General features: G+C 46.3%; 1 protein-coding gene across 45 annotated transcripts in view; it reads left to right on the top strand.

Annotated features, from left to right (window-relative positions):
• Positions 1–25,885, top strand: part of RIMS1 (regulating synaptic membrane exocytosis 1) — a 416,789-nt gene extending 390,904 nt beyond the window's left edge. For all 45 annotated transcript variants that reach the window (XM_070514572.1, XM_044776986.2, XM_070514563.1 and 42 more), the window contains 5 exons: positions 17,344–17,482; positions 19,451–19,563; positions 22,384–22,485; positions 23,066–23,205; positions 24,516–25,885. In XM_070514572.1, the coding sequence (XP_070370673.1) occupies positions 17,344–17,482; positions 19,451–19,563; positions 22,384–22,485; positions 23,066–23,205; positions 24,516–24,734 (713 nt within the window). In that variant the 3' untranslated portion in view covers positions 24,735–25,885. The remainder of the gene's footprint in view (positions 1–17,343; positions 17,483–19,450; positions 19,564–22,383; positions 22,486–23,065; positions 23,206–24,515) is intronic.
• Positions 25,886–26,102: the final 217 nt, after the last annotated feature.

Raw genomic sequence — 26,102 nt, 5'->3', positions numbered from 1 at the left:
AATCAGTACAGGAGTTTGGGGAACCCTGAAGTGTAGCTGGTCAGACTGAGTGGTCGGTCCCCATCGTTGAGGTGGGCTTAAAGGATCGGTAGGGAAAAGACAGGAAGGACATCCCAAGTAGGTGGGATGGGGTGAGGGGAAGCTTGGAGGCAGAAGGCGTCCACGCATGGAGAAGAGACAGGACGTGATCAGTGTGGCTGGAGCAGCAGGTTGCTGTGGGGCGTAGAGGGTGGGCAGAGTTGGTATGGTACACTGTGGGAGCACCATAAATGACGTGCTGGGCTGGGGACGGCTGGTAAAATGCAGGCAGGAGACCCACATCCTTATGACACTTAATCTGCTGTGGTCGCATGACCCAAGTGAAATGACAAGAATCTCAACGTGGAGACACCACCCCACACCAGGGAGGAACAGGCAAAGGAGGAGAGGCAGTAAGAGTGAGCGATAACCATGCTGGGTGTGGAAAATGGCAGAACCTGTCACAGAGATGGGAGATGAGAGAAGGCCCGTTTGGGTGTGTAAACCTCTACCAGTCAGGGCTCAACCAGAGAGGCAGGTCTGTAGGAGGAATCTGCCAAGAGACTTGACATGGAGGCTGCCAGGCACCTCTGAAACCCACAGGACAGGCCACGAGGGAGGGCAGGCTGGAGCTCCAGGGCTCCGGGGGAGCTGCGTCCACAGGTGGAATTTCTTCCTTGGGGCCGCGTCCCTTGTGCTTGTGGAGCCGTTGATCTGACTGCATTGGGATGGTCCCAGGCAGTCTCACTTACTTGAGGCCAGCTGATCATGGGCTCTGAGGGCACCTGCAGAACGACTTCCCAGCAGCACGTAGACGAGTGTATGATTGAATCACTGGCCGTCTTGGCACTTCATGAAACCACCAAACCCTCCACAGTGCTGCAAACTCCCAGGTGCTGGTAGGGCTGTTTTGGTGGAAATAGCCAGAGATGGAGTGGAGATTCCGAATTGAAACTTGGGACTCACTGAGATTGGAGATACCATGATGGGGGTGTCCCCTTAGAGGTGATACCCCTGTCCGTCAGGGGAGTTAGGGAGCTCCTCAGAGAAGCCCATGAACGTCTGCATCAACAGTGAATTCTGCGGAGAAAGCCTGGCTAAGGGGCGGAAGAAAGAAGCATCCACTGGAAGGTGAAGAGAGACTGCAGAGCTGAGAGGAGACCCGGAGCGCAGGCAGCCCTGGCTGTCCCTGTCTTTGCTCTGCTTCCTGCTGGCGTCCCACATCTCCAGGGGAGGGAACACCGCTGCCCGTCTGCTCTCCTCCTGCACTCGAGGATCTTGCTGCCAGAGATCCAAACAGCTTTGCACTGAGGAAAGGCCAGTGTTTTTTTACCGTGAACTTTGAAAGTACAAATCAGGTAAGATGGATAAGAGATTCCAGATTGCAGGTGTTTCAGACATAAAGAATAAGAGATTCCAGACAACAGGGCATAGGGGTACAACTGTTGTGGTTACTTAACAGCCCATCGGGGGACCTTCGCCGCCACTGTCTTGAATGCTCTCCCTTCCTCGTCTGTCTGGCACGTTGTTATTAACCTTCAGGTGCAGCTCAGGCATCCCCTCGGTGGGAACTCGCTCAGCTCACCCCGGCAGACAAGCTCCCTTCGTCCTTCGTCCCAACGCTCCCTCAGGCACATTTGACATCCTCCTCCTGCTGGAACAGAATCGCTTATGTGTTTTTCTCCCCCAGCACACTGCCAGCTCCTTTCGTCTTGAATCCGCAGTGTCCATAACAATCCTGTCTCATGTTTAATACACGTTTGGGAGGTGGAGGAGGGCTATGTAGCCTCGTGTGTGAGACGGTGTGTAGAGGGCAGACCCACGTGTGTTTATGGACTGTTTGTGGAAGGAGGAATTTGGGGAGTTTGCAAGTTTGAGTAAAATTCAAGAGAAACGAGGTGGAGAAGAGGAGGGGGAGTGTGTGGTGGGGATGCTGAGAGGAGGATGGGGTCTCCTGACCCAGCGAGGGAGGAGGGGGCGCCGCGGGTGGCGGTGTAGTGGGGAGGAAGACTGGGAGAAGTCTGTCTCCCAGGAAAATAAAAGACAAAGGATGTGAGAGAAAAGGTGCCTCCGCCTAAGAGAAGGTTTTCTTGATGTGAAAAACTTGAAATTTTTAAACTATTTGTCAGTTTAACTTCAATGTAAAGCATTTAAAGTGCTTGTAACCGTGAAAATGCTCCTTTCCTTTTCGTGCATGAGTGCGCATGTGTGTCTGCACACATGCACCTGTGTGCTTGCGTGTGTGTGACCCGGGCTCTGTTGTGGGCAGTGCTGGTGCAGAGTGGTCTGGAGTGTCACCTCCGTGTTCCCCCGCTGTGTGCTGTCCGGGTGTTGGTTACAGACGCGAGTTACTCAGAGTAGGGAGCCCTCAACAAGCTGAACGTATTTTGCAAACAGTGACACTTTATGTAATTATCACACTGTGGGTTCTGAGGAAACCAGCAGATGACTCTCTGTATCAACACGACACTGCAGGGTCCTTGGGTGGGAAAGACAAAGGGAAGAGAGAGAGAAGCCTCTCGGCCTGCAGTCGAGATTGTAGTGCAGGTCTCCGTGGTATTTGCCTTCTGCAAAATTGGACGTCATTTCTCATCAGAACCCTGTGACGTGTCCCTAAGATGATTCTTTCCACCTGGGCCTTCCAGGGCTCCGTCTTTTTTATTTCTTTTTGTTTTTGCCTTTAACTTAGTGAATGGTAGGTGAAGTTTCAAGTCCATAAAAGTGTTATTTCTCAGATTGATTTAGAACTTGACTGTTATTATCTTTCGAAAACTATGAACTTGTAGAGAAATGTGGCTTAAATTGACTTACCAAGAATTTAGCGTGCCAGGGACACACAGTCCTTTCTTGCTTTGTACTTTTCAGGGGCAATTTCAAGAAGCATTACTGAGAGCCTTTCACTCGAGTGCTTCAGAAGTAGATTTGAAGCAAAACCTCCCAGTCTCTAGGAGAATTTCTCTGGCCTCTGTCTGGTCTGCAGGAATTGGGGCCCCTTCATGGCAAGGACGCTCTACATGGCTTGTTCAGGTCGCACCACTGGTTCCATAACAGTCCGTCTTAGCAGAGATGCTGTCGTGGAGCTGGGCTCGGCCTGGTAAAGCGTGAACAGATCGGGGCTGATGTGCGTTCTCTCAGAAACAAACAGGCCGAGGGATAAAGGCCAGTCCACTCCCTGCCTCACTGCTCTTACCAGGAGGCTGTGCTTTTCTCTTCTTGTTCCAAAATGAGAATTGAAGTTCCATCCACCGTGAAGGCCAGACAGAGACCTGGGAGCAGAGAAAACTGGGCTCCGATCTTCACTGTGACACGAGGGGCGGCGAGACCACACGCTAAGGACCCTGGGTCTTTTAAACCAAGGGTTTCGACAAGTTCGCTTGTCTTTTAAGTTCCGGAGCTAAGTTTCAGCTCTGTTTTAGTCTGAAGTGGATCACTTTAATCCACCTATGATGGACGTTTCAGGATTTCAGCTCAACGTTTATTTTTAGTGTTCTTTTCATCTTCATTGGATGTGGACTGAAAATAAGTATGGCCAAGATGAAATCAGTTTACTGCTTTAACATTGCATAAGCCTCAAAATATATTAACTATTTAATATTCTTATAAATGTACTTCTCTGATGAAAAACTGTCAGGTTTTTTTTTAGCTCATATCATAGTGTTTTCCTGTGGAACAGTTTTCAGCTCTACAATCTTGGCCGTGTCCATGTTCCCGCTTGTCACTGTGTAGCGTCTTGGTCCGTTCAGGCTGCTGTAACAAACTACTGCAGACCGGGGGGCTGATAAACAGCAGAAGTTTATTTCTCGCGTTCTGGAGGCTGGGAGTCCAGGATCAGGGCTCCAGTGGGCTCGGGTTCTGGTGAGGGGCCTCTTCCCAGCTCATTCATGGCGTCTTTTTGCAGAAACCTCATGTGGCAGAAGGAGCAGGCAAGCTTCTTGAATCTCTAAGAGTGCTAATCTGCCTCATGAGGGCTTCACCCTCGAGACCTAGTCACGTCCTAAAAGCCCAGCCCCCAAATACCGTCACACTGGGGATTAGGTTTCAACATAGGAAATGGGGGGACACAAACATCAGTCTACAGCACGGGGCTAGACCAGAATCAGACATTTTTGTGTGGTTAACACCTGTTGCTTCTCTAACTCCTGGATTCATCAGGACTGTCACTGTTTTACGATCAAGTTCGTCAGGACGATGCCTTGAGAATACTAAGCGATATCTGGAAAGCTGAGAGGCAGATGGTAGTTGCCTTGGTAAGGATGTCACAGTACTGTCAATCATGTGTGCATGGTCCCTGTCCCCCATGTTGTTAACACATCCGCTCTGCTGCTGCCTCAACCTCTGCGCAGGCGCGTTCCGTGTTTGCTGCAGGATCTTTAAACGCTGTGCTTGACGTGGGTCAGTTTGTGCCTGACAGTCCCTGAGAAGCATGCACTGCTGGTCTGGAGGTCAGGAGACCTTGGTGGCCAGAGTGGCCCCTCACTGGCGTACATTTTAGGTTTTTATTGTATTTTTCAATGTCTTGTTCACGTAATTTTCTAAAGATGGAAGGTAGTGGGGTGAAAATTGAAGACCCCAAATTTTTAATGTTCTGTTTTGCCAATTTTCACCACCAAACGTTCTCTCTTTATTTCCTAAGGATTCTCTTTTGCTCTTTGTGCAACTTTATGTTTTGTTCACGCTTCTTCTAACACGGTCAGCAGGGAAGCAGCCAGCCAGCAGCTTCTCAAATCTCTGAAGCCCACGGGTCCCAGTGAGCCCTTTGTAGTAAGTTACCTCCTGGCCGGCCGGCTGGTCATGGGGTCCTCGCTCTTCCGGGGCACACGGCCCACCCCCTTCACTCCCAGGACCTGTGGCAGCCTCGAGTTACCCCCCATCGCTTCACTGGCCCATTTGCTGCTTACGTTCATGCTCCAAGGTGTCGGCTGGTCTCAGTGGCAGCCCGGGTGAAGTCGAGCATCTCGCTTTCCGAGGACCAGCGGGTCAGTCACGTGGTGCTGGTGGCCGCCCTCACTCTCCCAGTCTTTTCGCAGCAGGAAAACTGCTCTCTCTCTCTCTGTCTCTCTTTCTTTCTCTCTCCCTCTACCTCCTCCCCACTTATTAATTCATTCCCCTCTTTCCTCTCAGAATCTGAAAAATTTCCCCTGAATTTACTAACTTAACCTCTTCTGTGCCTACCAGCTAATCTTGATGCTTGTCCCCTCCCATTAAACCATAAATGACCTTTCTGATCACTATAGCTATAACTGTTACATATAGAGAGAGGATCACAGATAAATATAACTGTTTTTTTAATTTTAATTCCCATCCCCTAGAGTAGGTACATCAGCCGGGTGTTAGAGAAAGAAAAGAAGCTGATGAACTAACTAGTACCCACCTGGGTTAGTGGGTAAGCAGAGACTCAAACAGACCTCCCGTTGTGTGATGACAAAGCGAAATGGAACATTTCCAGGTGATCATTTGGGGAGAGTACAGCCACTGTGAGGAGTTCTCCCTTTTTCCATTGCTTTTGCTTCCTCTGTGATGACACAGAATCTCTTGGGGTCGTGTGCAGGTCTCCTGGGAAAGGTTTGGGTGGGACACAGCAGTGGATCGTGTCGTAAGGAAGATGCCACCCGTGTGGGACCTCTGTGGGATTTTCTGGCTGCTTCCTCCCTGGAAGTTGGCTAGTGAACTTGTTTGTTATCTTCACCTACTGCATTGACAGTGTCCCGTCTGCCAATAAAATTCTGAATGTCCTTATTAATAAAAAGGACACTGGATTATTTCAAAAAGCTGCCAGTAGTAAAGATAGCTCTTTGACCCCTTGTGTTTCTTAGCTCTTAATTTTAGAAATGCAAGAGAAGAGAGATGGCCGTTCGCATACCTGAATCTACTTTGTTTCTTACATTTCTGGAGTTAAAAAAATGTCTGTATGATTTCCAGTTTTGTAGTCTCAAAAAGACGGGTCCTGTTACCCCAGTTGTCTTTGGAATCTCTGCTTAAATCAAATCTTAGCAAACAGTGCTTTCCCATTCTGTTAAAAATCCATAGAGAAAAGCTGGATTGTATGAGGGTGGTGGGCAGGTGTCACAGGACACGGTCTGTCCTTGAAGTGCAGGCTGTTCCTGAGCCTCTTGTCTGCTGCCCTGCTCCTACTCTCCACCTGCTTTCCTGGGGGGGACATTCCCTCTGGTCTACAGCCTTCGTGGTCCTCAGTGTGCAACATGCAGCTCCAGCCAGGGGGACGGAGAAGTGCGGGTTGCATCTTCAGAGAGATGCACGCCCAGGGGAGCTGTGACCGTGCACAGCCCCTCCCTTCTTCCTGGGCCCCAGTTTCCTGAAATGATGGGAGGTCAAACTGTGGAAGACAGTAGGATGGTGTGACTCACATAGGACTTCCTTGGGGTTTTATCATCAAAATTCATCACAAGTTTTTCAGAGTTGTACCAAAACTCCATACAACAAAACCCAACAGATTTTGTCCACTGATAATCCTTCAAGTGGATCAAAATAAGAGATTCATTGTATTATGACGCATGAGACAATTCTATACCTGAGAGACTCTAGGCTTGCCCAAGGCCCGATCAAGAAATGGAGGCCCACGTACTGTATGTCAATTAAAAGTTATAAGCCAAGCTAACAAAAAGGCAAATAAAAGGTCTTTTAGTTTCCTACCTTTAGAAAACTATCTTTGTAATAACTGAGAGGCTGAGTTTGGGTTTAGAATTCCAACTGCTTGGAGTCCTGTGCTGAACTTGGCTGCCCCCATCCTGCTGAGACCTGACTCCCACCCCTGGTCCCGCCTGCTGGCTCTGCCCTGCGCCTCAAGGGGCCTCGCACAAGTTCAAGTTCTGCCTCACCTGCTTGGACTTCGGGGTTTGCACATTAGCGGTGCTGTCCACCTTCAGGAGGCCAGACCCCAGAGAGACATAGGGGCCGGCCCTGTATGTGGAGCCGGTCCTCTCGGTCCCTCCTGGTCTGTGGGGAAGGGAAGGCGCCTGCTCTGTGAATGGGAGGCCCTGAGAGGGCAGAGCAGGGCCCCTCCAACACCAGCAGAGGGTTTGAAAGGGGCCACACGATGGCCCTTTCCCGGCTCCCTGAATGCAGTGTCTTCTCATTAACTGTCTGTGTTGACTAACTCACTTTGTAATTTGATATTTGTCAGATTTTATTTTATATGCAGACCCTTTGTATCCATGCAGTTTGTTAGGAAATTGTGGCTAATGCTGCTGTGATAAACATGTATGACTAAGGATGGGAGGGAGTCGCAAATTCTCCTCCGTGGAACTCTGCCCTTAAGAGCTGGTCAACCCATTGCATTCCACCCCTGTGGTGCTCGTACGGTCAGTGTTTATTCCTGCCTCTCGGTGAGTGTCTTGTGAGTTGCTCTAAGGTGACACCTCCCTCCCTCCCTCCCTCCGTGCAGACGTGCTCATGCATACGTGCTCTCGGCCCCCACCGTGGACCGGGAAGACCAGAAGCCTGGATATGGTACATGAAGCCCTGCCCTGCTGCTGGTCCAGGCGCACTGAGTCCCCCAAGTAAGAAGCTACCCAGTTGCCCTCCTCACCTGTGAGTGAGCGTGCCCGGTGCTGCGACCCTGAGTGTCGGTGTGGGCTCCTGTCCCTGTGACGCTGGTGTCCCCTCGGCCAGTTGTGCCCCTGCCTCAGACTCTCAAGGTCCCCTGTCTGCCTCTGTAGGCTGCCCTGCTGGGCCGCCCAAAAGGAGTTTCATATGTGCCATGTGGCTCACGTTTCAAATCAGACCATCCCAATTCTGATGGAAATCCGTCCAATTTGTTGCAAGAAATGTGAGAAGCACAGAGAACCCACTTGTTTTCTTTGTGACCTTGAGCTCTCTTTTCTGCCCATCACAACAGTGCGGCCCGGTCACCACTACACCGTAATCGGGAGCTTCGTGTGTGCGTCTGTTTCAGAGGATTGAACTGCCGCCGGGTGGGGTGGGGGGCAGCGCTCTACTGCTTGTGCCCTGCAGGGGGCCTTGGACAACGACGACGCCTGAAGAACATTATTTATGGCTGGGTCCCCCTCTCTACTCGGCACCCTCTGAGGCTTCTTCAGAAAGAACAATGTCGTTAACTCTGTTGTTGAAAGAGGAGCTTATCCTTCCAAATATGAACCTACAGAGGACTAATTCAACAGCCCACACCCATCGCTAGTGGAAGAATTGAGAGTGCTCCTCACAAAACTACTGCTTTATTTTTAAATCCACAGCAGGTTTTTATTTAGAATTCTATGTGCTATGATACAGGATAGGCTGCTGTAACACGACAACCGTGGATATAGCGGCTTAATCGAGACTCTCACTGATAGTCCCGGTGGACAATCCAGTCTGGGGCCAATAGAGTGGCTCCATCATGTCAGGGATCCCAGCTCTGCCAGATCCAACAAGTGCTCCCATCCTAAGGCCCAAAGTAGCTGCTGAAGCTCCCACCATCATGTCCCCCTGCCATCAAGATGGGAGAGGGAAAGGGAGATGTGGGCGGTCCTTTCCTAGGAGGATGGGGAAGTTCTCTCACCGAGAGAGGGCAAGAATGGACACTGGGGCACCAGTAATCCCTCTGACGCATTGCCACGTAATTATGCTCCATTCTGAAGAGCATTTTGAGTAAATATGAGGCACAGAGATTTGTGGCCTGAGTAGAGCTAGGGAGTTAGCATCCTCATCTTGGAGGTGTAGTCTGTGTGAAATCCTTTGAGGTCTTACGATGATGTGTGGCCTTAAACAGGTCCTGGACACAGTCCTGACTGCTTTACGTGGATTCTCTCATTTCCTGCTCAGAAGGGTCCTGTGGCTCAGTTCTATCAACCCCGTTTCATAGAGGAGAGTGAGGCGCAGAGAGGCACAGAGAGCCGAGCCGCTGCCCGAAGGCACAGAGCTAGGGGGACTCGAATCCCAACGCTCCGACCCAGAGCTGCCCCTGGGCTGTTCCTGGGCAGCCAGCACGGGGAGCATTCTCTGCCTTTTGAAATGGGTTGAGGGAAGATTCCCTGAAAAAGTAAAAATTAAAAAACAAAACCCCCTGAAACACACAGTGAGACATTTGCTTCTTTCTGGGTTCACCCTGAAGCTCCGTTTTATTTTACAGTCAGGATGGTAGATGCAAGTAGGTGTTCTGGGTTTCCACTCAGCCAGGAAACCGGCTTCGTCTCAGGTGTTAATTCAGGGCAAAGGACAGGAAAGGAAACAGATCTGCTCTAAACGTGGTATATTTACTGCTCCTGGGCAAGTAAATCTGAGGCCTTATTTTCTGAACGTTGGGAGTCGTTACTCAGTGATTTAGGTGTATCCCTGTGACGCTCCAGACGGCTCTTTAATCCAGGCGTGCTGAAACTGGTCTGGCGGTTTCTGGGGCTTCCTCTCACCCTCAGACCATTTAGGTGATTATTTGCCCCTGGAGCTTGAGCTGTGTTCAAACCATGACGTTATTGACTAAGAAGATGATGTTAGAGAGTTAAAATGACAGCACACCCTCCTGAGATGAGCCGTCTGCCAGGGCCGCCCCCACAAGTGCCACAGAATGGGCTGAAGCGGCAGACTTCGTGTTCCCGCAGCTCTGGAGGCTGGACTGCAGGTGCGGGCTGCAGGGTAGGTGCCTCTGAGGCCCCTCCTCGGCCTCCTGCTGCCTCCTGCTGAGTCCTAAGTCCCCATCCTGCAAGCTCTCAGTCAGATGGGCCTCATTCTGCTGTCACCCCCTCTGCACAGGCCTGTCTCCAAGTACAGTCATATTCTGACGTCTTGGGGGTTAGGACCTCAACACATGGATTTTGGGGGAAATAATTCAGTCCGTAACTCTAGACACACTTGGGAGACACCGAGGCTGTGCACTCAAGGTTTACAGGAGTGAGACATCCCCCACCCTCAGGGCTTTGACCAAAACAGGGTGTGGCACAGGTGGTATGTTTCAGTGACCATAAACATCTTTCCTGAAATATTTTCGGAAGTCTTATTATTATGCAGATTATTTAAAAGACCCTCTGGAATGGCTGTTGCTTACATTTTCACCTGCTGGGCAAGAGGAAAAATCTACATCACGTTAGCAAACATTCTGCTGAAAAGATGGAGTGATTGAGTAAGCTGATCAGAGATTGAAATGTTCCTTTGAAGGAAACAAGCATCAAAGGAATTTTTCTACCCATTTCACAAAAATATTCTGAATGATACTATTTTTAACCTATTGACCTCTGTATTTCTTTCATTAAAATCTCTTTGGAAAATGGGGAGAAGAAAGGGGGATAGTCGATGCTATGGCTTCAGGACAGACCTGGAGAATAAATGAGGGAAATCATAAAAGTCAGAGCCCTTAGCAGTTTTCTAAGTCTTCAGACCTATGAAGTTTTTACCAGTTGTACCTATCTGGGATGAAATAGACTCAGAGGCCTTGGCACAACACAGAGGGAACATTTTTGTTTGTTTTAAAACTAAGAATGATAATAATCGTGGCACTCAGGTCAGACAACCTCATAAAAGGTCCGACTGTGTGGATACCACCATGCTGGACGCATGTGCCCTCAAGAAGTGAGGACTGCTGGGCACTTTCTTTTGAAGGATGATTGTCGGAGACCGTGACAGTATTGCTGTGTCATGTCTTCTGTAATACAAGGTACACACAACTTCGTGTGGATCGAATTGGCATTGGGAGACAGAGGCCTTGAGATCCTGAGCCCAGCATTAATACAGCAGCTGCCCCAGTGATGTGTGGAGCAGTTCGGGAGGGTCCGCTCAGAGGTCCTGTGGGACTGACGGCTCCTTGGCTGGGGCTCTGGCTGGCTCCCTGGTGGGTGTCAGGCCTCCCCATGCTCCCTGCCTTCTCACTAGCTCACCTTCTCCACTCCTGAGCCCTGGTCCCTCTGGAAACGTGGCTGTGTCCAGGGACGACACTCTTTGTCATCCAGGACCTTTAAGCAGACCACTCTCTTGGCCTAAAATACAAATCCCCTTCACCGTCTGCACAGAGTTAAAATTTCCTCTGAAAATTGCAGCGATGCCAGTGATAGCCTCTCTGTGAGCCCAGCACTGTCAGCTTGACCACATCGACGCCACTGTGTCTGAGCGCCAGATATGGCTGATGCGTCTTAGCGCCTGTTTTAGGGATGATCATGAACGCCAGAGGTGTCTTCAGGAACTGAAACGAAGTAAAGGAAGGGAGATCTGCACTTGTTGCCTCACAGTCTCCCCTTGTGGTCTGGCCTCGTGGTCTCCGCCTTGTGGTCTGGCCTCGTGGTCTCCCCTCGTGGTCTGGCCTTGTGGTCTGGCCTCATAGTCTCCCCTCGTGGTCTGGCCTCATGGTCTCCACCTCGTGGTCTGGCCTCGTGGTCTGGCTCGTGGTCTCCACCTCATGGTCTCGCTCGTGGTCTGGCCTCATGGTCTCCCCTCGTGGTCTGGCCTCGTGGTCTCCACCTCGTGGTATGGCCTCGTGGTCTCCCCTCGTGGTCTGGCTCGTGGTCTGGCCTCGTGGTCTCCCCTCGTGGTCTCCACCTCATGGTCTCACTCGTGGTCTGGCCTCATGGTCTAGCCTCGTGGTCTGGCTCGTGGTCTGGCCTCATGGTCTCCACCTCATGGTCTAGCCTCGTGGTCTGGCCTTGTGGTCTGGCCTCGTGGTCTCCCTTCATGGTCTCCCCTCATGGTCTCCATTCATGGTCTACCCTTGTGGTTTCTCCTCATCATCTGGCCTCATGGTCTCCCCTCGTGATCTCCCCTTGTGGTCTCCTTTCATCTCCCCCTCGTGGTCTGGCCTCATGGTCTCCCCTCATGCTCTCGCCAGGTGATGTGCTCACTCAGTGGCCCAGCCACAGCCGGCTCACCTCACTGTCTGAACTGTTCTCTCTTCCCTTCCCTTCCTCTCTCCCTGGTATGGAATTTACATGCGATAAATGCCTGAAGCCAAATGCAGGGGAAGCACGCCCTCTGTGGTGCACATCACTGAACCTCGATTGAGCTCATCCTCGGCAGTCTGTCCTGCCAGGCTGGCAGCAGGCTGGGTCGGGGCTTCTTTTTTGACTCTCTGTACACAGCACTGGGCCCAGAGGTCTTGGGAATCGTTTGTTGATTATGTAAGTAAAGGAACAAATGAACAAAACACATGTTAGCCATAGCAACTTTTCTCTCTAAAAATAACTGAATTTTGTTACTGTGCATATAATAAAAGGTTACGACCAATCTCAGTTGTTGCCTTCAGGGGTAGCCAAAAGCTTACCCTTACGCCGTGGTTCTTCTTTGTGAGTTAACAGGACATTATTGCATTTGTCTTTTGCACCCAAATTGCCAAATCAGTTGGGTGATATTCTGTTAGTGATTTTCCAGTTCAAGGATGGAATTGACTATGCGTTTGGCGTTAGAGACTGTTTCCCTGGAAGATGATTTATCAGACATTATCTGTCTTTATCCCCTCTCCAACCAATAATATTAGACTTAAAAATGTTGGGTTTTACCCTGTGCATTTAATCATTCCGTCTGCGTAGAAACAAGCTCTAATGTCGCACATCTTAGAACACAGCCCTCTCCCCCAATCCTGTGTGGGTCTCAGGTACCAGCTCTCAGTCACACCAGGCCTTTCCAAACCACCATAGGAGCCACCTCCGCGTCCTCATCGCTCCTTCTCCTGACAGGACATCCCTCCGGCTCCCAGCCCTCCTTCCTTGAGAAGTCAGTGACCGTGGAGCCCAGCACTGTCCTCACTTCTGTGTCTGTTTCTTACTAAAATGCTAAGTAGAAGTCAACACTATGTTTTTACTTCTTGGAGCACTTTATTCTTCTGATTTTGTGATACCTATTTTTCTCTGCTCCTCAAAGGCTAACTTGCAACCCCTTAGTCACAGTGACTTTCTTCTGGACCCTACAGCTGGGAGGACCTTGGGCTCCAGTCTGTGTACTCTTCTCGTCTCTATCCACCCTCCCTCCCTATTACCTTTGGTGCTGTAGATTTTAATTCCATCTGTATGCCAGCATAGCCTGCCTGTCCGTCTGTCTGTCCCTCTGTCCTGACCTTGTGTGGTCCTGACTCGTATAGACACTTGCTGCTCTACTCTCAACTGAGCTTTTAAGGAAATCTCTCATATGGCCGAGAGAGCTCAAAATGTCCAGCCTACAATGAACTCCTCTCCCTTTTCAGGAAAGGACACTGTCGTTCAACTAGTTCTCCGAACTGAAACCTTGCAGGTTATTGATGGATTCTCTTTTTCTGAACTGCTTAAACATCCTTTAGAGCAGATGCTTCGGCTCCACTTCAGGATACATGAAAGCCCACCCCCTGCCTCGTCTCCACTCCTCTTCCCCTGACCTAAGCCCCCATTCGTCTCTCCTCAGTAGGAAAGCAGCTTTCCAGTCTTCTGCCTGCTGCCACTTCCGGTTCCTACAGTTTATCTTCCAAATGTTATGGATTTTCCAATTTTTAATGTGTTTTTGAATGTAGAATAATAAGATATCTTAAAATATACTAGATTTCCAATTCTTTTGTTCTTTGTATAATACTTGAGACAGTGGTTTCAAGTCAAAGATTTCCCATCGTAATTTGCTAGTAGAATTCGTGTCTTCATAAAGTTAATGATTCTTCAGTGGATACAAGTAATTTTTAGATAGTGGCAGTGTCCTTAATACACATGATAGTATTTTCTAATACTTAATGGTTTAATGCATTATGGTGATACTAGAAAATATTACATATATTAGCATATATTTATGCTTTAGTTACAGCATAGAGAGATGGACACAGATAATTATATGCATTTGTACTTGCATGGAATGTATGTGATTTTAACAAATTTTTCAAGTGAACTTGCAATCCCATATGAGAATGTATAAATGAAAAGTCTGTGCAGCCAAATCATCAATCCATTTGTAGAATAAATGAGATAAGACTTTGTGTTTTCCTAAACCGAGGTGTAATGGAACAGTCGCAGGACTGAGATTCTGGAAATCAGACTCTAGCCCCATTCAGCCGCTGGCGTGCTGTCCAGCATCGTTACACTCCCCGGAATGGAGGCTCCGTGGGGCGGGCATTTTTGTCCTTCGTTCCTCGCTATTTCCCCAGCATCTGGGAGACACCGGGCCCAGTGCAAGTGCCGAGCAAATCTTACTCCTCAGATCACAGTTTCTGCGTCTGGGAAGTGGCGTTCCTTCTAACCCCACATTCCGAACTATATTAGAGCCCTTATGAGTTTAAATAAGACAGATTCACAGCCAGAAGTGTTGACCCAGCTTCTACCTGGCCCTTGTAAGGTTGTTTAGCCCCTCACCAGCCTGTCAAATAATGTTTTTTCAAAGTGCCAAATTTTTACATTTTGGAAGCTATTAAGGTTTAGATCTGCTCGAAGATATCCCCTTCTTTAAGGAAACTTGATATCCCAATTAGAAAATACAACAAGCTATTAAAGACTCTTCATTTTTTTAATTTTTTCTTTTTACTCATTGAACAAATGTGTGCTGAGTGACCACTGTGTGAACCTGTGTTAGGAAATGCAGGAGAAGTCGGCAGGGTGGCCCACTTCTGTCACCTGGCCCCCAGGAGCTCCCACAGCCCTGAGACCTCAGGCCACACAGGCTCTCAGCCAGAGCCCCATCTCCATGGAAAGCCCAGGGGAAGCCTGGAGACCATGTGCTACTGCCAGACAGCGCCCTGCTGACCACCCTCCTCATGGCCAGTCACGGCCACGGGACCAAGCCACATGGCGACATTCCTATTCTGTTGGGGCTGTGTCCTAGCGCCCTCCACGTGATGTCTCCGGAGACCCTGACCTTCCAATAAGCCAGTGCTGCGCTGCCTGCCCCTCTCTGTCCCTCTCCTGCCTGGTTTTCTTCCACCGCACTTGGCACAGGCATGTTGTCTGTCTGTCTGTCTACATGCCTTCACGGGACACACGCTGGGAGCTATGCTCCGTGACACTGGAATCTGTCATCCGTCAGTGTGTCCCCTGGAACATACTGGGACAGTGCAGGACACACAGTGGGTGCCCAGGAAATACTGTCAGAGGGGTAGACAGACGGACGGATGAATAAATGAAAAACCGAACGGACACTCTACCCTGATCCTCCTCTCCGTTGACCTCCCACTGCTTCTGTTCCAGCCCTGCCATCAGCAAGGTCCTCATTATTTCCAGTGAGAACTGAGTGGTCCGCCCTGGCTTCTGCCTGGTGCCGCCCGGGTGAACGCTGTCCCGGCTCTGCTTGGCTCATGTCAGTAGTGTGTCCTCGGGGCTTGTCCCTGCCCCTCATGTGGATCTAGGGAGATGTACGCGTGGACGAAAAGTGACTCCATCGCAGTGACTTCTTAAGGAACTACATCTGAGAAGGAGGCGCAGCATGTAACAAACACCAAGACAGAACCGAACTGGTCAGAATGGCCCTAAATGAAGTGACTTGTCAGATTCTGCAGAGACCTGTCAAGTGGGCGAGACAGAGACCAGAACAGGGAAAGGGAGAGAATTCCTGAGGCTTAGGTGGAAAAATGGGGGCGTCCATGTGAATGTTGGCAGGAGTGTAAATTGCTGCAATGTTTCCAAAGGGCGATTTAGAAATAGCTGGTAGAATTAAGCAGATTCCTCCTCTTTCACTAGCCTTTCAATTTCTAGAAATTTACTCTGTGAAAACTCTCCTCTAATGGCTGGAAACATCCCAAGTGCTGGTCAAGAAGGAGATGGTTTGATTATGAAACCACATAGCACACAGAGGAACAGTACAGTCATTAAAAAGAATAAATGTAGGATGCTTGTATTGTTTTAATTATGGTAAACAGGATGAGAAAAGTGCGTCTTAGTGTGTGTGATGTGATCCTGTTACCGAGTTTATATCGTGTTCTAGATCATGGGCTAACGGGGGCAACGTACACACGTCCCTCTCCTCGCAGAGATTAATCTTTGGTGGGACACGGACTATAAACAAGTAGAGGTTTGAGGGCAGATGGCGCAGTGCTGTGAAGGAATGGGAAACGTGGAGTGGTAAGGGCTGAGGAGCCGTGAGGATCAGAAACAGCCCCTCTCAGGAGGCGCCTCAGAGCAGAGACCTGGATGAAGGTGGGAGCCGGGGCCTGGAGCGTCCAGGACGGGCGGGGAAGACCGTGGCTGGAGGGCGCCGACCGTGTGGGAAGAGGGCAAAGGGCAGATCTGAAAGGCAGCATTTTATGGGCTGGGGTAACAATTTTCGATTTTCCTTTAATTTTGACAGTAAACCATCACGAGATCTTGAGCTGGGGAGTGACATATTCAGATTTACATTTTTGAGGAATCGTCATGGCTCTTATGTAGAGAATGTTCAGCATTGAGTCCGTATGGTATAACTGATTGTATCTTTCATCACACGGTTCCCAAAAGGCTGCAGTGACCAAGAGTGAGAGGAAATGTGCACCTGTCGGAGGTCAGTTTAGGGGAGTGGGCGCCGGCTCACAGGGTCATGAGGACTGAGAAGTTCCTGCATGTGCACACGTATGTGCAGTTTAGGTATGTGCTTATGTCTACAGAGTGCTTTTTCATATGTTATTAATAGGTATTAAATGATACTTTGTGAAAAATAGGAAGAAAATCAGAAACGCACGCAGGACGTGTGGATGGGAACGACGTGGCAGGTGCTGAGTTTAACCATTTGTCTAAGCTTTTAGCGTTGCCCTAATCAAAAGCATGTTTAGAATTTCATGTCCACGCTGTGGACAGAATCCCAGTTAGTCCTTTCCAGGGGCTCAATGTCTGCTCTGAACGTAGAGTTTGTCAGGAAAACCATCCACTGCTCTAATTCACAGGCACGAAGATGCTCACTCCCACACCGCCCATCGGACATCGTGCAGTTGATCAGAAGGCCAGGAGAGAATGGAGAGGCCGTGGAGTTAGTGTAACACCCATTCACCTATGCAGGGGACCTGTATGCCGTCTCAGATGAGGTCTTATTTGTTGAAGCATTGGGAAAATCATTAAGTAAATTACTGCTGTTTTTCTTTACGAGGATTGCTGGCGCTGCCAGCACCACACTGCGGTGTTGTTCACGCTTGGTCCTGAGTGAATCTTCCCTGTAGAGGTCGTGGCCCTTCATGCTGGTCTGCTCCCACGCTCCAGACTAGGAGAAGCCTGCTGGTTGCTCAGTGTTGTCTCCACACAGCTGTCAGGGCCACGTCCGGTTGTGTATTGAAGGTGACAGGGATGCGAGGAGTTCATTTGGCTCATTGAGGTTCAGGCGATGTGTGGGACAGGACAGGTCAGATCATTGGTCAGATTGTTCTCTTAGACACTGCTTGTCTGATGAACTTTAATTATATGCATAATGAACTATTGTATTTGCAGAATCCATCAATATTCAGGGGAAACTGTGTAAACAAGACTAAGAGTTTCTTTCACTCTCTCCTGTCAGAGTCAGGCCACAAGAAGTTGAAGAGTACCATCCAGAGAAGCACAGAGACAGGGATGGCGGCTGAGATGAGGAAGATGGTGAGGCAGCCCAGCCGTGAGTCCACCGACGGCAGCATCAACAGTTACAGCTCCGAGGGAAAGTAAGTGGTGCCAGCGCACATGCCTGTGCAGCTCCAGCACCTGGACCGTGGTCCCGTAAAACAGGTCACCGTGGGCTCTTGTGAGCCGCTTCATTCAGCCAGAAGTTTAACCATGCTTTTTAGAACAGCCTGACCAAGAGGATGCACACGAACACACAGGCACACCGACACTCCTGCACCTGGTCCCCAGGCCCTTCACAGGGAGGAACAAGTGCTGGGTTACCGTGACTGACTGACTTCTGTCACCGGAAAGGCTCAGAATGGCCCAGAGTGGGTGTGTATTAGAAATGCCACGTTGAATGGGTTCTTTCATAGGGGAAACTCGCTGGCCCAGGCACCAAAGTCTGAACTAAAATTTAGAAGTGGGGGATAATTTCCCATATTCCTACTTTTCTCCAAACTATTTTGGGCTCAAAGTTGTAAATCTAACACTCTCCTAATAGCAACGTAAATTTTCTTGTTTTTAAAACGTCACTAACTCATTTTTACTTTAGCAAAATAGCTCAGGGTCTCTCTTCCTCATTATTTTTCTGATCAAAGAGTTCTAGCTAATTCTGAAATTAGTTAATTCTGAAAAAATATCAGATTTTTGTTTTGCTTATTTGGTTTTCTTTTTACTATTTTGTATAGATCCTGCACAAAACTTGCATTTTCCTATGCTTGAGAATTTTTCTGGTAAAAAAGTGAACTTTTTACTGGGATGATAGATCTTACAAATAAGTAATTATATTCTGTAGTGGGTTACTTGGGGATTAACCAGGTATAAATTTTCTATAATTATTCATTTATTACCATTCATATCTTTCAAATATCAGTTTAATATTAATAATTTATTTTCTTTTACTGGCATTTTTCTATTTTGTTCAGAAAATGAAATAAAATTATGCAAAGTTAACATTCATGATACGTGTTCCCATTCCTGAAACTAGTGGGTCCGTTTGTTTGATCGGATGACTGATATGCACGCTCCCAGCAAAGTACAGGAAGAACAAAAATGGGCAGACATGATGGTTATGGAGGCAAACTTGCTGACAAAATACCAAGATTTGATGAAATATTATAAAGCAATGTGCAAACGAAAGACTGGAGACATTATTTTCTGATACAAAAGTTAACAAATCAAATAATATTTACCTCCAGCATAAGCCACTTAACCTCCTGTGGATTTGTCGTCAAGGTCTCTGGAGGCGATAATAACATGAACCCTGTCTAGTTCCCTTGGTTGTGAGGAAATGATGTATGTGAAAGGACCCTGGAAATAACACATCTCTATGGAAAGCTGCGTATTCAGAAATACGTATTGAATGCCAACCGTGGAACAGGCAGGGTCCTTGTCACCCGGGACCCATAGGGCAACAAGACCAACAGAGTCATTGCCCTCTGACCTCAGAGCCTCAGATTTCAGGCAGTTCTGATGTCGTAAGAAATAGACGTATTTTAATCAGTGCAGTCCCAGTTGGGCTAAATAAAACTCCCAGATAATCTATAAGTTTAATTCTTTCAAAGATGAATAAATTAAACATTTTTATTTGTAATAAGAGCATGTACTATGCTATATTATTTATTCAATAAATCATGACCCATTTTTTAAATTTAGCAATAATGTTCACGAGCAATTATTTATGTACAGTTCATGATATAAAAATCTGCATCTTGTATTTTATGTCAGTGATACGTTTACGTAGTGATCTGTGTTTGTAAGTACCCAGAAAACTTAGCATATTAACAGCTACAGCTGGGCCTGCTGAGTAGAATGTCTGTCGGGTATAAGTTCAGGGTGCAGACCTGCCGCCATCAGTCAGTGCTGAGCCGTGGGTGCTGGCTTCAGACACAACGCAAATCATTGGCAAATAAGCTGACACCAGCGCAGTTTAGGACTCGGGGTCGGAGCTGCAGTCAGAAGGAAACTAATGGAAAGAATTCGAAGGAGCTAACGTTCTGGGTTTCGGTTTGTTCTTTCGCTAATAGCTTGATATTTCCTGGAGTACGGCTAGGAGCGGACAGTCAGTTCAGTGATTTTCTTGACGGACTCGGACCTGCCCAGCTTGTTGGCCGGCAAACACTTGCCACCCCAGCAATGGGTAAGAATCATTTTTTTTTGTACAGAAAAACTCACATTTCGTGGTTGACAAGGTCATTTAAAACAGCATAGTAGTAATAGAAGGGAGAAGCAACAGTGTAGCTAGGTTGTTGGTGATTTCAAACAACTATTCTAATTTCTAATGCATTTGCCTAATTTGAGACATTATGCAAAATGAATAAAGTTAGTCATAAATCTTTGAATTACTGGACAACCCTGCCAAGATAGAGAATATACAGTAGATCCAAACATAGAATAAGGCTAGCATTTCACATGGACAAAAAGATGGGTTATTCAGTAAAGGATGTTGGCATAACTGTTAAACTCTGGGAGAATTAATGAAATTGCCTCCCTACTTCACAACTTTAAAAAATTTGAGACTCAATTGTAAAAGAGAAAGGGGAGGTGGAAAACACTTAAGTCAATGTTTCTATTTTCTTGGAGTGGGAAAGAACTTCCAAAGGATCAAACCAAAGCAAGAAAATTAAAAACTTCTGCTAGCAAAATACACCCTAAATGAAGTTGAAAGAAAGATGATGAATGGAGAAGATAGTAGATATTTCCCTGAAAGACAGGAGATTCTGGCTTGAAAGGACCCATGGAGCACTCAGCAGAAGGTGAAAATAGGTCACCATGAAGGCGGAGCTTCTTGGGATTCCACAACGCTGAGCATTAATAGAAAACCCCCAAAGTTTCCTAAGAGGAAAAACAATTCTATACAAGACTATCAATAATCAGATTCACACTAGACTCTTCAATAATCATACTGGAAGCCAGGAAGCTATTAAGCATTACCATCAAAATTCTGAGTGACAGTTGATTTCCAGCCTAGAGTACCATACCCAGCTGGATCATCCAGTAAGTTTAAGGCTGGGATAAATACTACTCAGACAGGCAAGGTCTGAAGACATTATCCCATGCACAGCACTGCTCAGAAGCTACTAGATGATTTACTTGAACAAAATAAACTAAGTGAACTTAGAACATCATGAACTAAAAAAAGAGGAAGATGAGATCCAGTAAATTCTCAATGCAAGAGAGAGAGATGATGGGGAGGCCCTGGAGATGGTGAAGGGAGGTCCAAAGACAGCAGCTGCATCAAGCTTTGAAAGCGATCTGTCCAAATAGTAGCCGGTCAGATTCCCTAAGATAAGTTCTGCAGAATACCTAGTGTGTTTGATGTTATGGAGGAGGTAAACAGCCAGGAGAGAGTAAGGGGTTGAATTAGTGATATGTACATAAAAATATAAGCAAATTCTTCTTAAAAAGACACTTATTAAGTATAGGGAAAAGGAAGAGCTGTCCAAGAAATGAAGAGTAATCATAGTATTCCAGTCTACTCAGCTGCAAATAATGCTACGTAATCAAAATAATATCAATATTCATATTGGGAGAATGGGATGACAGAAAGGGTCAAGTATATGGTGCAGGTAGGAAAGTGGTGAGAGAAATGGAAACTAAAAGTCTAGAGTAATGACTATAACTGAAAAAAGAGGAAAATATTTTGTAGGTATACTATTTAGAGATAGGGAGGCAAATGCCAAAAAGTGAAAAATAAATCAGATAAAAATATTGAAAATTTTGAAAGCAGTGATCTTTAGAAGGCAAGAAGCTGAGAGAGAGGATGGGAATCTTTTACACTTACGACAGATTTATAGAACAGTGTGATCATTTAAATTGTGTGTGTGTGGTTTGAAAAAACACTGAAAAGAAGAGAGAGAGAAAGACCTCTAGGATTTGAGGTCCAAAGCAGAATTTTAAAACTAATGAAAAATCCAGAACCCAAAGTTGGTCAACTGACCTGGCAAACAGAGAATTCACAACTGAGAAAATGGAGAAGATGCAACTAACGAAAAGGAACCTAGAAATAATTATATTGAACACTTTCAGAGATAAATTATATCAATCGGGAAAAGATGAACATCCTAATAAAAATGGGTAGAGGATGTGAACAGGCAGGACGTAAGAGAAGGAGTATAAATTGAAAATATTTAGAAATATATTCAGTTTCCCCAATAATCAAAGACATGGAAATTGATTTGTTTTTAACCATCAGATTGGCAAAAATTAGATATATTGCTGCTGCCGCTATTAGAGGGTTGTGGTAAATGGAAGACAGGTCCTTCTGGGGACAGTGCAAACTGGCACAATCTTTCTGAAGGGTATTGGTGATATGCACGGAGTAGTTGAAGGTCCAATCAGATGCAATAAGTAAAAATCTTAGAATTTATGCTCAAGAACTAATTGACCAAGTGTACAGAAATTCTTTATAAAGCTGGTGGTTATAGTTCTATTTATATGTAAATAACCTGTATTTCCATCAACGGGATCTGGCTGAATACGTAACGCCATGCCCATTCAGTGGAACACACACATTAAAATGACGATGGATGGTCATGATAGTAGATGGATAGATACACAGGTACATTTTTTAAAGTATTTTGAGAGTGCTAGGATATTCACCAAAACTTTAATGGTGGTTTTCTCTAGAAAATGGAAATACTGATAATTACACTTTTTTATTAAGAAGAATTAGGTATTAAATGACATAAAGAATAAGAAATCTGATTAGAGTGCGAGAGTTACTGGAATACATTGGTATTGCTGTAGTTAAGCGACTTATAACCTAATTTGGGACTCTCATAAGATGGATTAGGACCAGAAAAATGAAGAGAAACATTTCAAAACCTGATTTGGAGGCAAGGAAAGAAAAGTGGGTCTGGGGCTCCACGTATTAGATTTTGTCCAGATCATAATGCGGATTCTGTTAGGACCTCTGTTGTTTTAACTCCGCCTAACACATGCTTCCTTCCACTCGCAGGCGACATACAGATCGGGATGGAGGACAAGAAGGGCCACTTAGAAGTGGAAGTGATCAGGGCGCGTAGCCTCACGCAGAAGCCGGGCTCCAGGTCCACGCCTGGTAAGGACAGGTGCTCCTGAGCCGGGAGAGACTCTGACACAAGGCAAAACTCACAGCGTTTGCTGCATTTGAATGTTGCATGGTCTGCTTTCATTCTCTGACTGATGAAAGAGGCAGCTTTTCCGTGTTCCCTGAGTCTATAAAATGGATCTGGGTTTTCCTTGCCCAATTATTCTGTCAGAGAGTATTAGGAAGAGTATTGTCATGTGAAGAAAAGTTTAGTTATGAAGGTTTCTTAGCTTGTGTCATTGGTTTTTTCTGCACATTTAAAAATGCAGAAGAAAAAAATTTAGTTTTACAATCGTAAAAAGGAAGCAGTGAGTTTTAAGATATAAACCTGAATTGTAATGCCAGCTATAACCCAACTAAGTCAGTCTTGTGACAACTTTGCGTACATTTGAAATGAGGAAAATGGCAGAGATGGTAACATGGGTTTGAGGAATAGAATTTATGGGGCACTGGAGATTGAAAACAATTCACGTAGTCAAGGGGAACCTCTGATTCTCTAATAGTCATTCTCTAATAAAATCACTTTAACCTAAAGGATTAACTTTTAAATGTTCGTGTGCCCTTTGTTCAGCTCCATACGTCAAAGTATATCTTTTGGAAAATGGGGCCTGTATAGCCAAGAAGAAGACGAGAATTGCACGAAAAACCCTCGATCCTTTGTATCAACAGTCCCTGATTTTTGACGAAAGTCCACAGGGCAAAGTTCTTCAGGTCAGTAAGAGTTTGTTCAACTTTTTACGTTGTAATATCCACAGTATCCATGTAAACATGGACAAGGCCATCACACACACAGAGAATAAAGTTCAAGGAGGAGAAATGTGGAATAACATCCTTGAGTGGAAAAAAACAAATTGTTAACTTACGAATAATGCATAGCATTAAAAATATCTGGTGGATCTAATGAAAAACAAAATTTTATTTTCTCTCTGCCTTCTTTTCATCCTTCTCTCCGTCCTCTTCTGCTTTTTCCCTATTTCCCACCCTTCCCCTCTTCCTGAGAGATAGATAGATGAAAGATAGGTAATGGATAGATAAATGATAGGTAATAGATAGATGATTGATAGATAGATAGCAAGGCAAACAATGCTAATAACAGTTCATTGAGTGTTAGTATGAGCCAGATATGGGATATAAAGAGGAAGAAAGGAAAGAGAAGAGAAGTGTGCAGGGACCAGCAAAGATTCGGGACTAGCTGAATGTCAGATGCACCGTCAGGTGCTTACAGACATTACCGTTTTTAAACGCTTTAACCACCACGTGCAATAAATATGATTATCCTCATTTTAAAGATTATGTCTGAGGATCACAGGAATTAAATAATTTGGCAGAGTCACTCAGTAAATTGAAAAGGCAAGATTCACCACCCCTGGCTGTAGGGCAGTGAAGGAGTTCAGTTGGGAACCTTCACAGGTGACTAAGGCACCTGGGAGTAAGTGTAATGGAACGCTTTCCTGACACCACTGGGAGCTGCCCCCGACTCTGGTAACTGTCACTGACTTACCAATCATCTGATCAAACCAGTTTTGCCAGGCAAGTCCTCAGAAGCTGCCAGCTTATAATTATGTTTTCAACTTTCACTAACAAGTCCGTAATATACAGGAAAGTTAATGAGTGTTCTCCCCCTTTGTATGTATTCCATCACACACCCACTCCACCATACACTTGGTTGGGTTGTTTTGCCCTCCTCTCTTGCACAAATTTTAATTTTTATATCTCTGTGGCCCTGCACATTGCTTCCCAGAGAGTAGTTAAGAAGGTGTTGAGTTTATGTATAAACGGACTCGCGTGTGTTCGTGGACGAGGGTAGCACGGCTTGCCTTCCGTCGAATCTGAAGTTGTCATGAGTGTTGTAATGATACCGTGATGCTGGCGTCTTCTTGTCTATTCCTCCTCCTCGGAATTAGTTGCATCATTTCCTCCCCCTCTCTGACTGGCCCACTTTTACAAAATAGTTGCTTTCAACTCTTCAGACGTGAAAGAGAGAGCAGTTCAAGTTTTACCACATTTCTCTGTCTCTGCAGGTGATCGTCTGGGGGGACTATGGCAGGATGGACCACAAATGCTTTATGGGTGTGGCTCAGATCTTGTTGGAAGAACTCGACCTGTCCAGTATGGTGATCGGCTGGTACAAGTTGTTCCCGCCATCGTCACTGGTGGATCCCACACTCACCCCCCTCACGCGCCGGGCTTCCCAGTCGTCTCTGGAAAGTTCAACTGGGCCTCCCTGCATTCGATCGTAGTGAACTCATACCAGAGTCATTCCAATAAAACTCTGCCTTTCAGGATAATAATCTGAACCAGATATTTCATGATCAAAAGCATTGTTGGAGACAGACAATCAACTCGTGTTTTGCCTGTAGTAGTTTTTCAATAATATGTCCCAATTGTTGTTTAAAACCTGGCTTCATAGGACAGAACAAGGCAATCTACCACATTACAGTAAGAGTCAGCATGCTGGTGAGAGTCACTGATGCTTCTATAGATAGAAAAGGAGGAAACTTCAAATTCACACACACACCCCAAACTAAAGAGGCTGGAAACTCTCACTCTGTCAACAGGTGTGTCTGTCGCATTTCTGCACAGACCACAAGCAGTGTTATTTCCCTAGTGTTTGAGAGGTTCTGTTTCTCTGTGTGTTTGTTGGATTTTGGTTTCTTGATTTGTTTCGTTTTTCACCGTACTTGTCATTTCCTTGTTTTTGGCTGTCGTGACAGGCCTCATGATGCTTACAGAGACCCTTCCTTTCTTTTTCCAAAATCACCAAAAAAGGGCTGAAGCGGTCTCTGTGGCGTCCGGGTGAGAGGAGGCCAACGAGGGCTCCAGCACTTTTCCTTTATGGTTCTTCAGTCTCGCTTGGGGAAACCCAGGAAACAAAGGCTATCTTCCAAAACAACCACAGAATCACTTTTTTTAATGAAGAGCATATCTGTTTGCATTCTAACAAATTAGTTCATGTTTTCCATTGCTTTGCATGGAAGACGTAAAGAGGTCGGTGAGCAGCTAAACCGAGAACTAAAACTAACCCCATCATGGTCCTTCGGAGACACTCCTTATAATGCCTTTTTCTTCCTGATATCCAAAAAAAAAAATGTGCTCATGTGTATAATCCATACTTTTGACTTCCCAAAATGGTGACTAGAAATGGATTTGAGCCTAAGACACCTTGAGCTACGCCCAGGCTCCTCGCCATGTCTCTGTGCAGACACACCATCTACCCTGGAAAGAGCACAGTATGAGCTGTCCAATATTCCACTGGAAATTCCAGTTGAAATATTCTGCACTAAACTAATGTTTTTATCAAGTTTCATTTTACATTTCTTTGAGATTGACGCAAGCACAAAGCTTGATTTTTTAACGCAAAGTATCTTACTTTTTTGGGGGAAAAATAAAACAAAGTCAAATTTCAATTTGCATTTTCTTCATTGGAGTCTTTCTCGGTCTTGAATTTCCTTGTGACATTCTGTATGTGTGCTATGAACTGCAGACTCTGCAGGCGCATTGATGTGTCCTCCCTCCGATGAGTCGTTCAACTTTTGTGCTTACACAGTAGAGCAGCATGGCTTGGAACTGTTCAAAGCTGCATGCACATTTTGTAAAAAAAAAAAAAA

The sequence above is a fragment of the Equus asinus genome, chromosome 8, assembly GCF_041296235.1.
Source record: "Equus asinus isolate D_3611 breed Donkey chromosome 8, EquAss-T2T_v2, whole genome shotgun sequence".
NCBI classification, from domain to species: Eukaryota; Metazoa; Chordata; class Mammalia; order Perissodactyla; family Equidae; genus Equus; species Equus asinus.
Note: the sequence above shows the minus strand (reverse complement) of the source record. Positions and strands in the feature narration are given on the sequence as shown.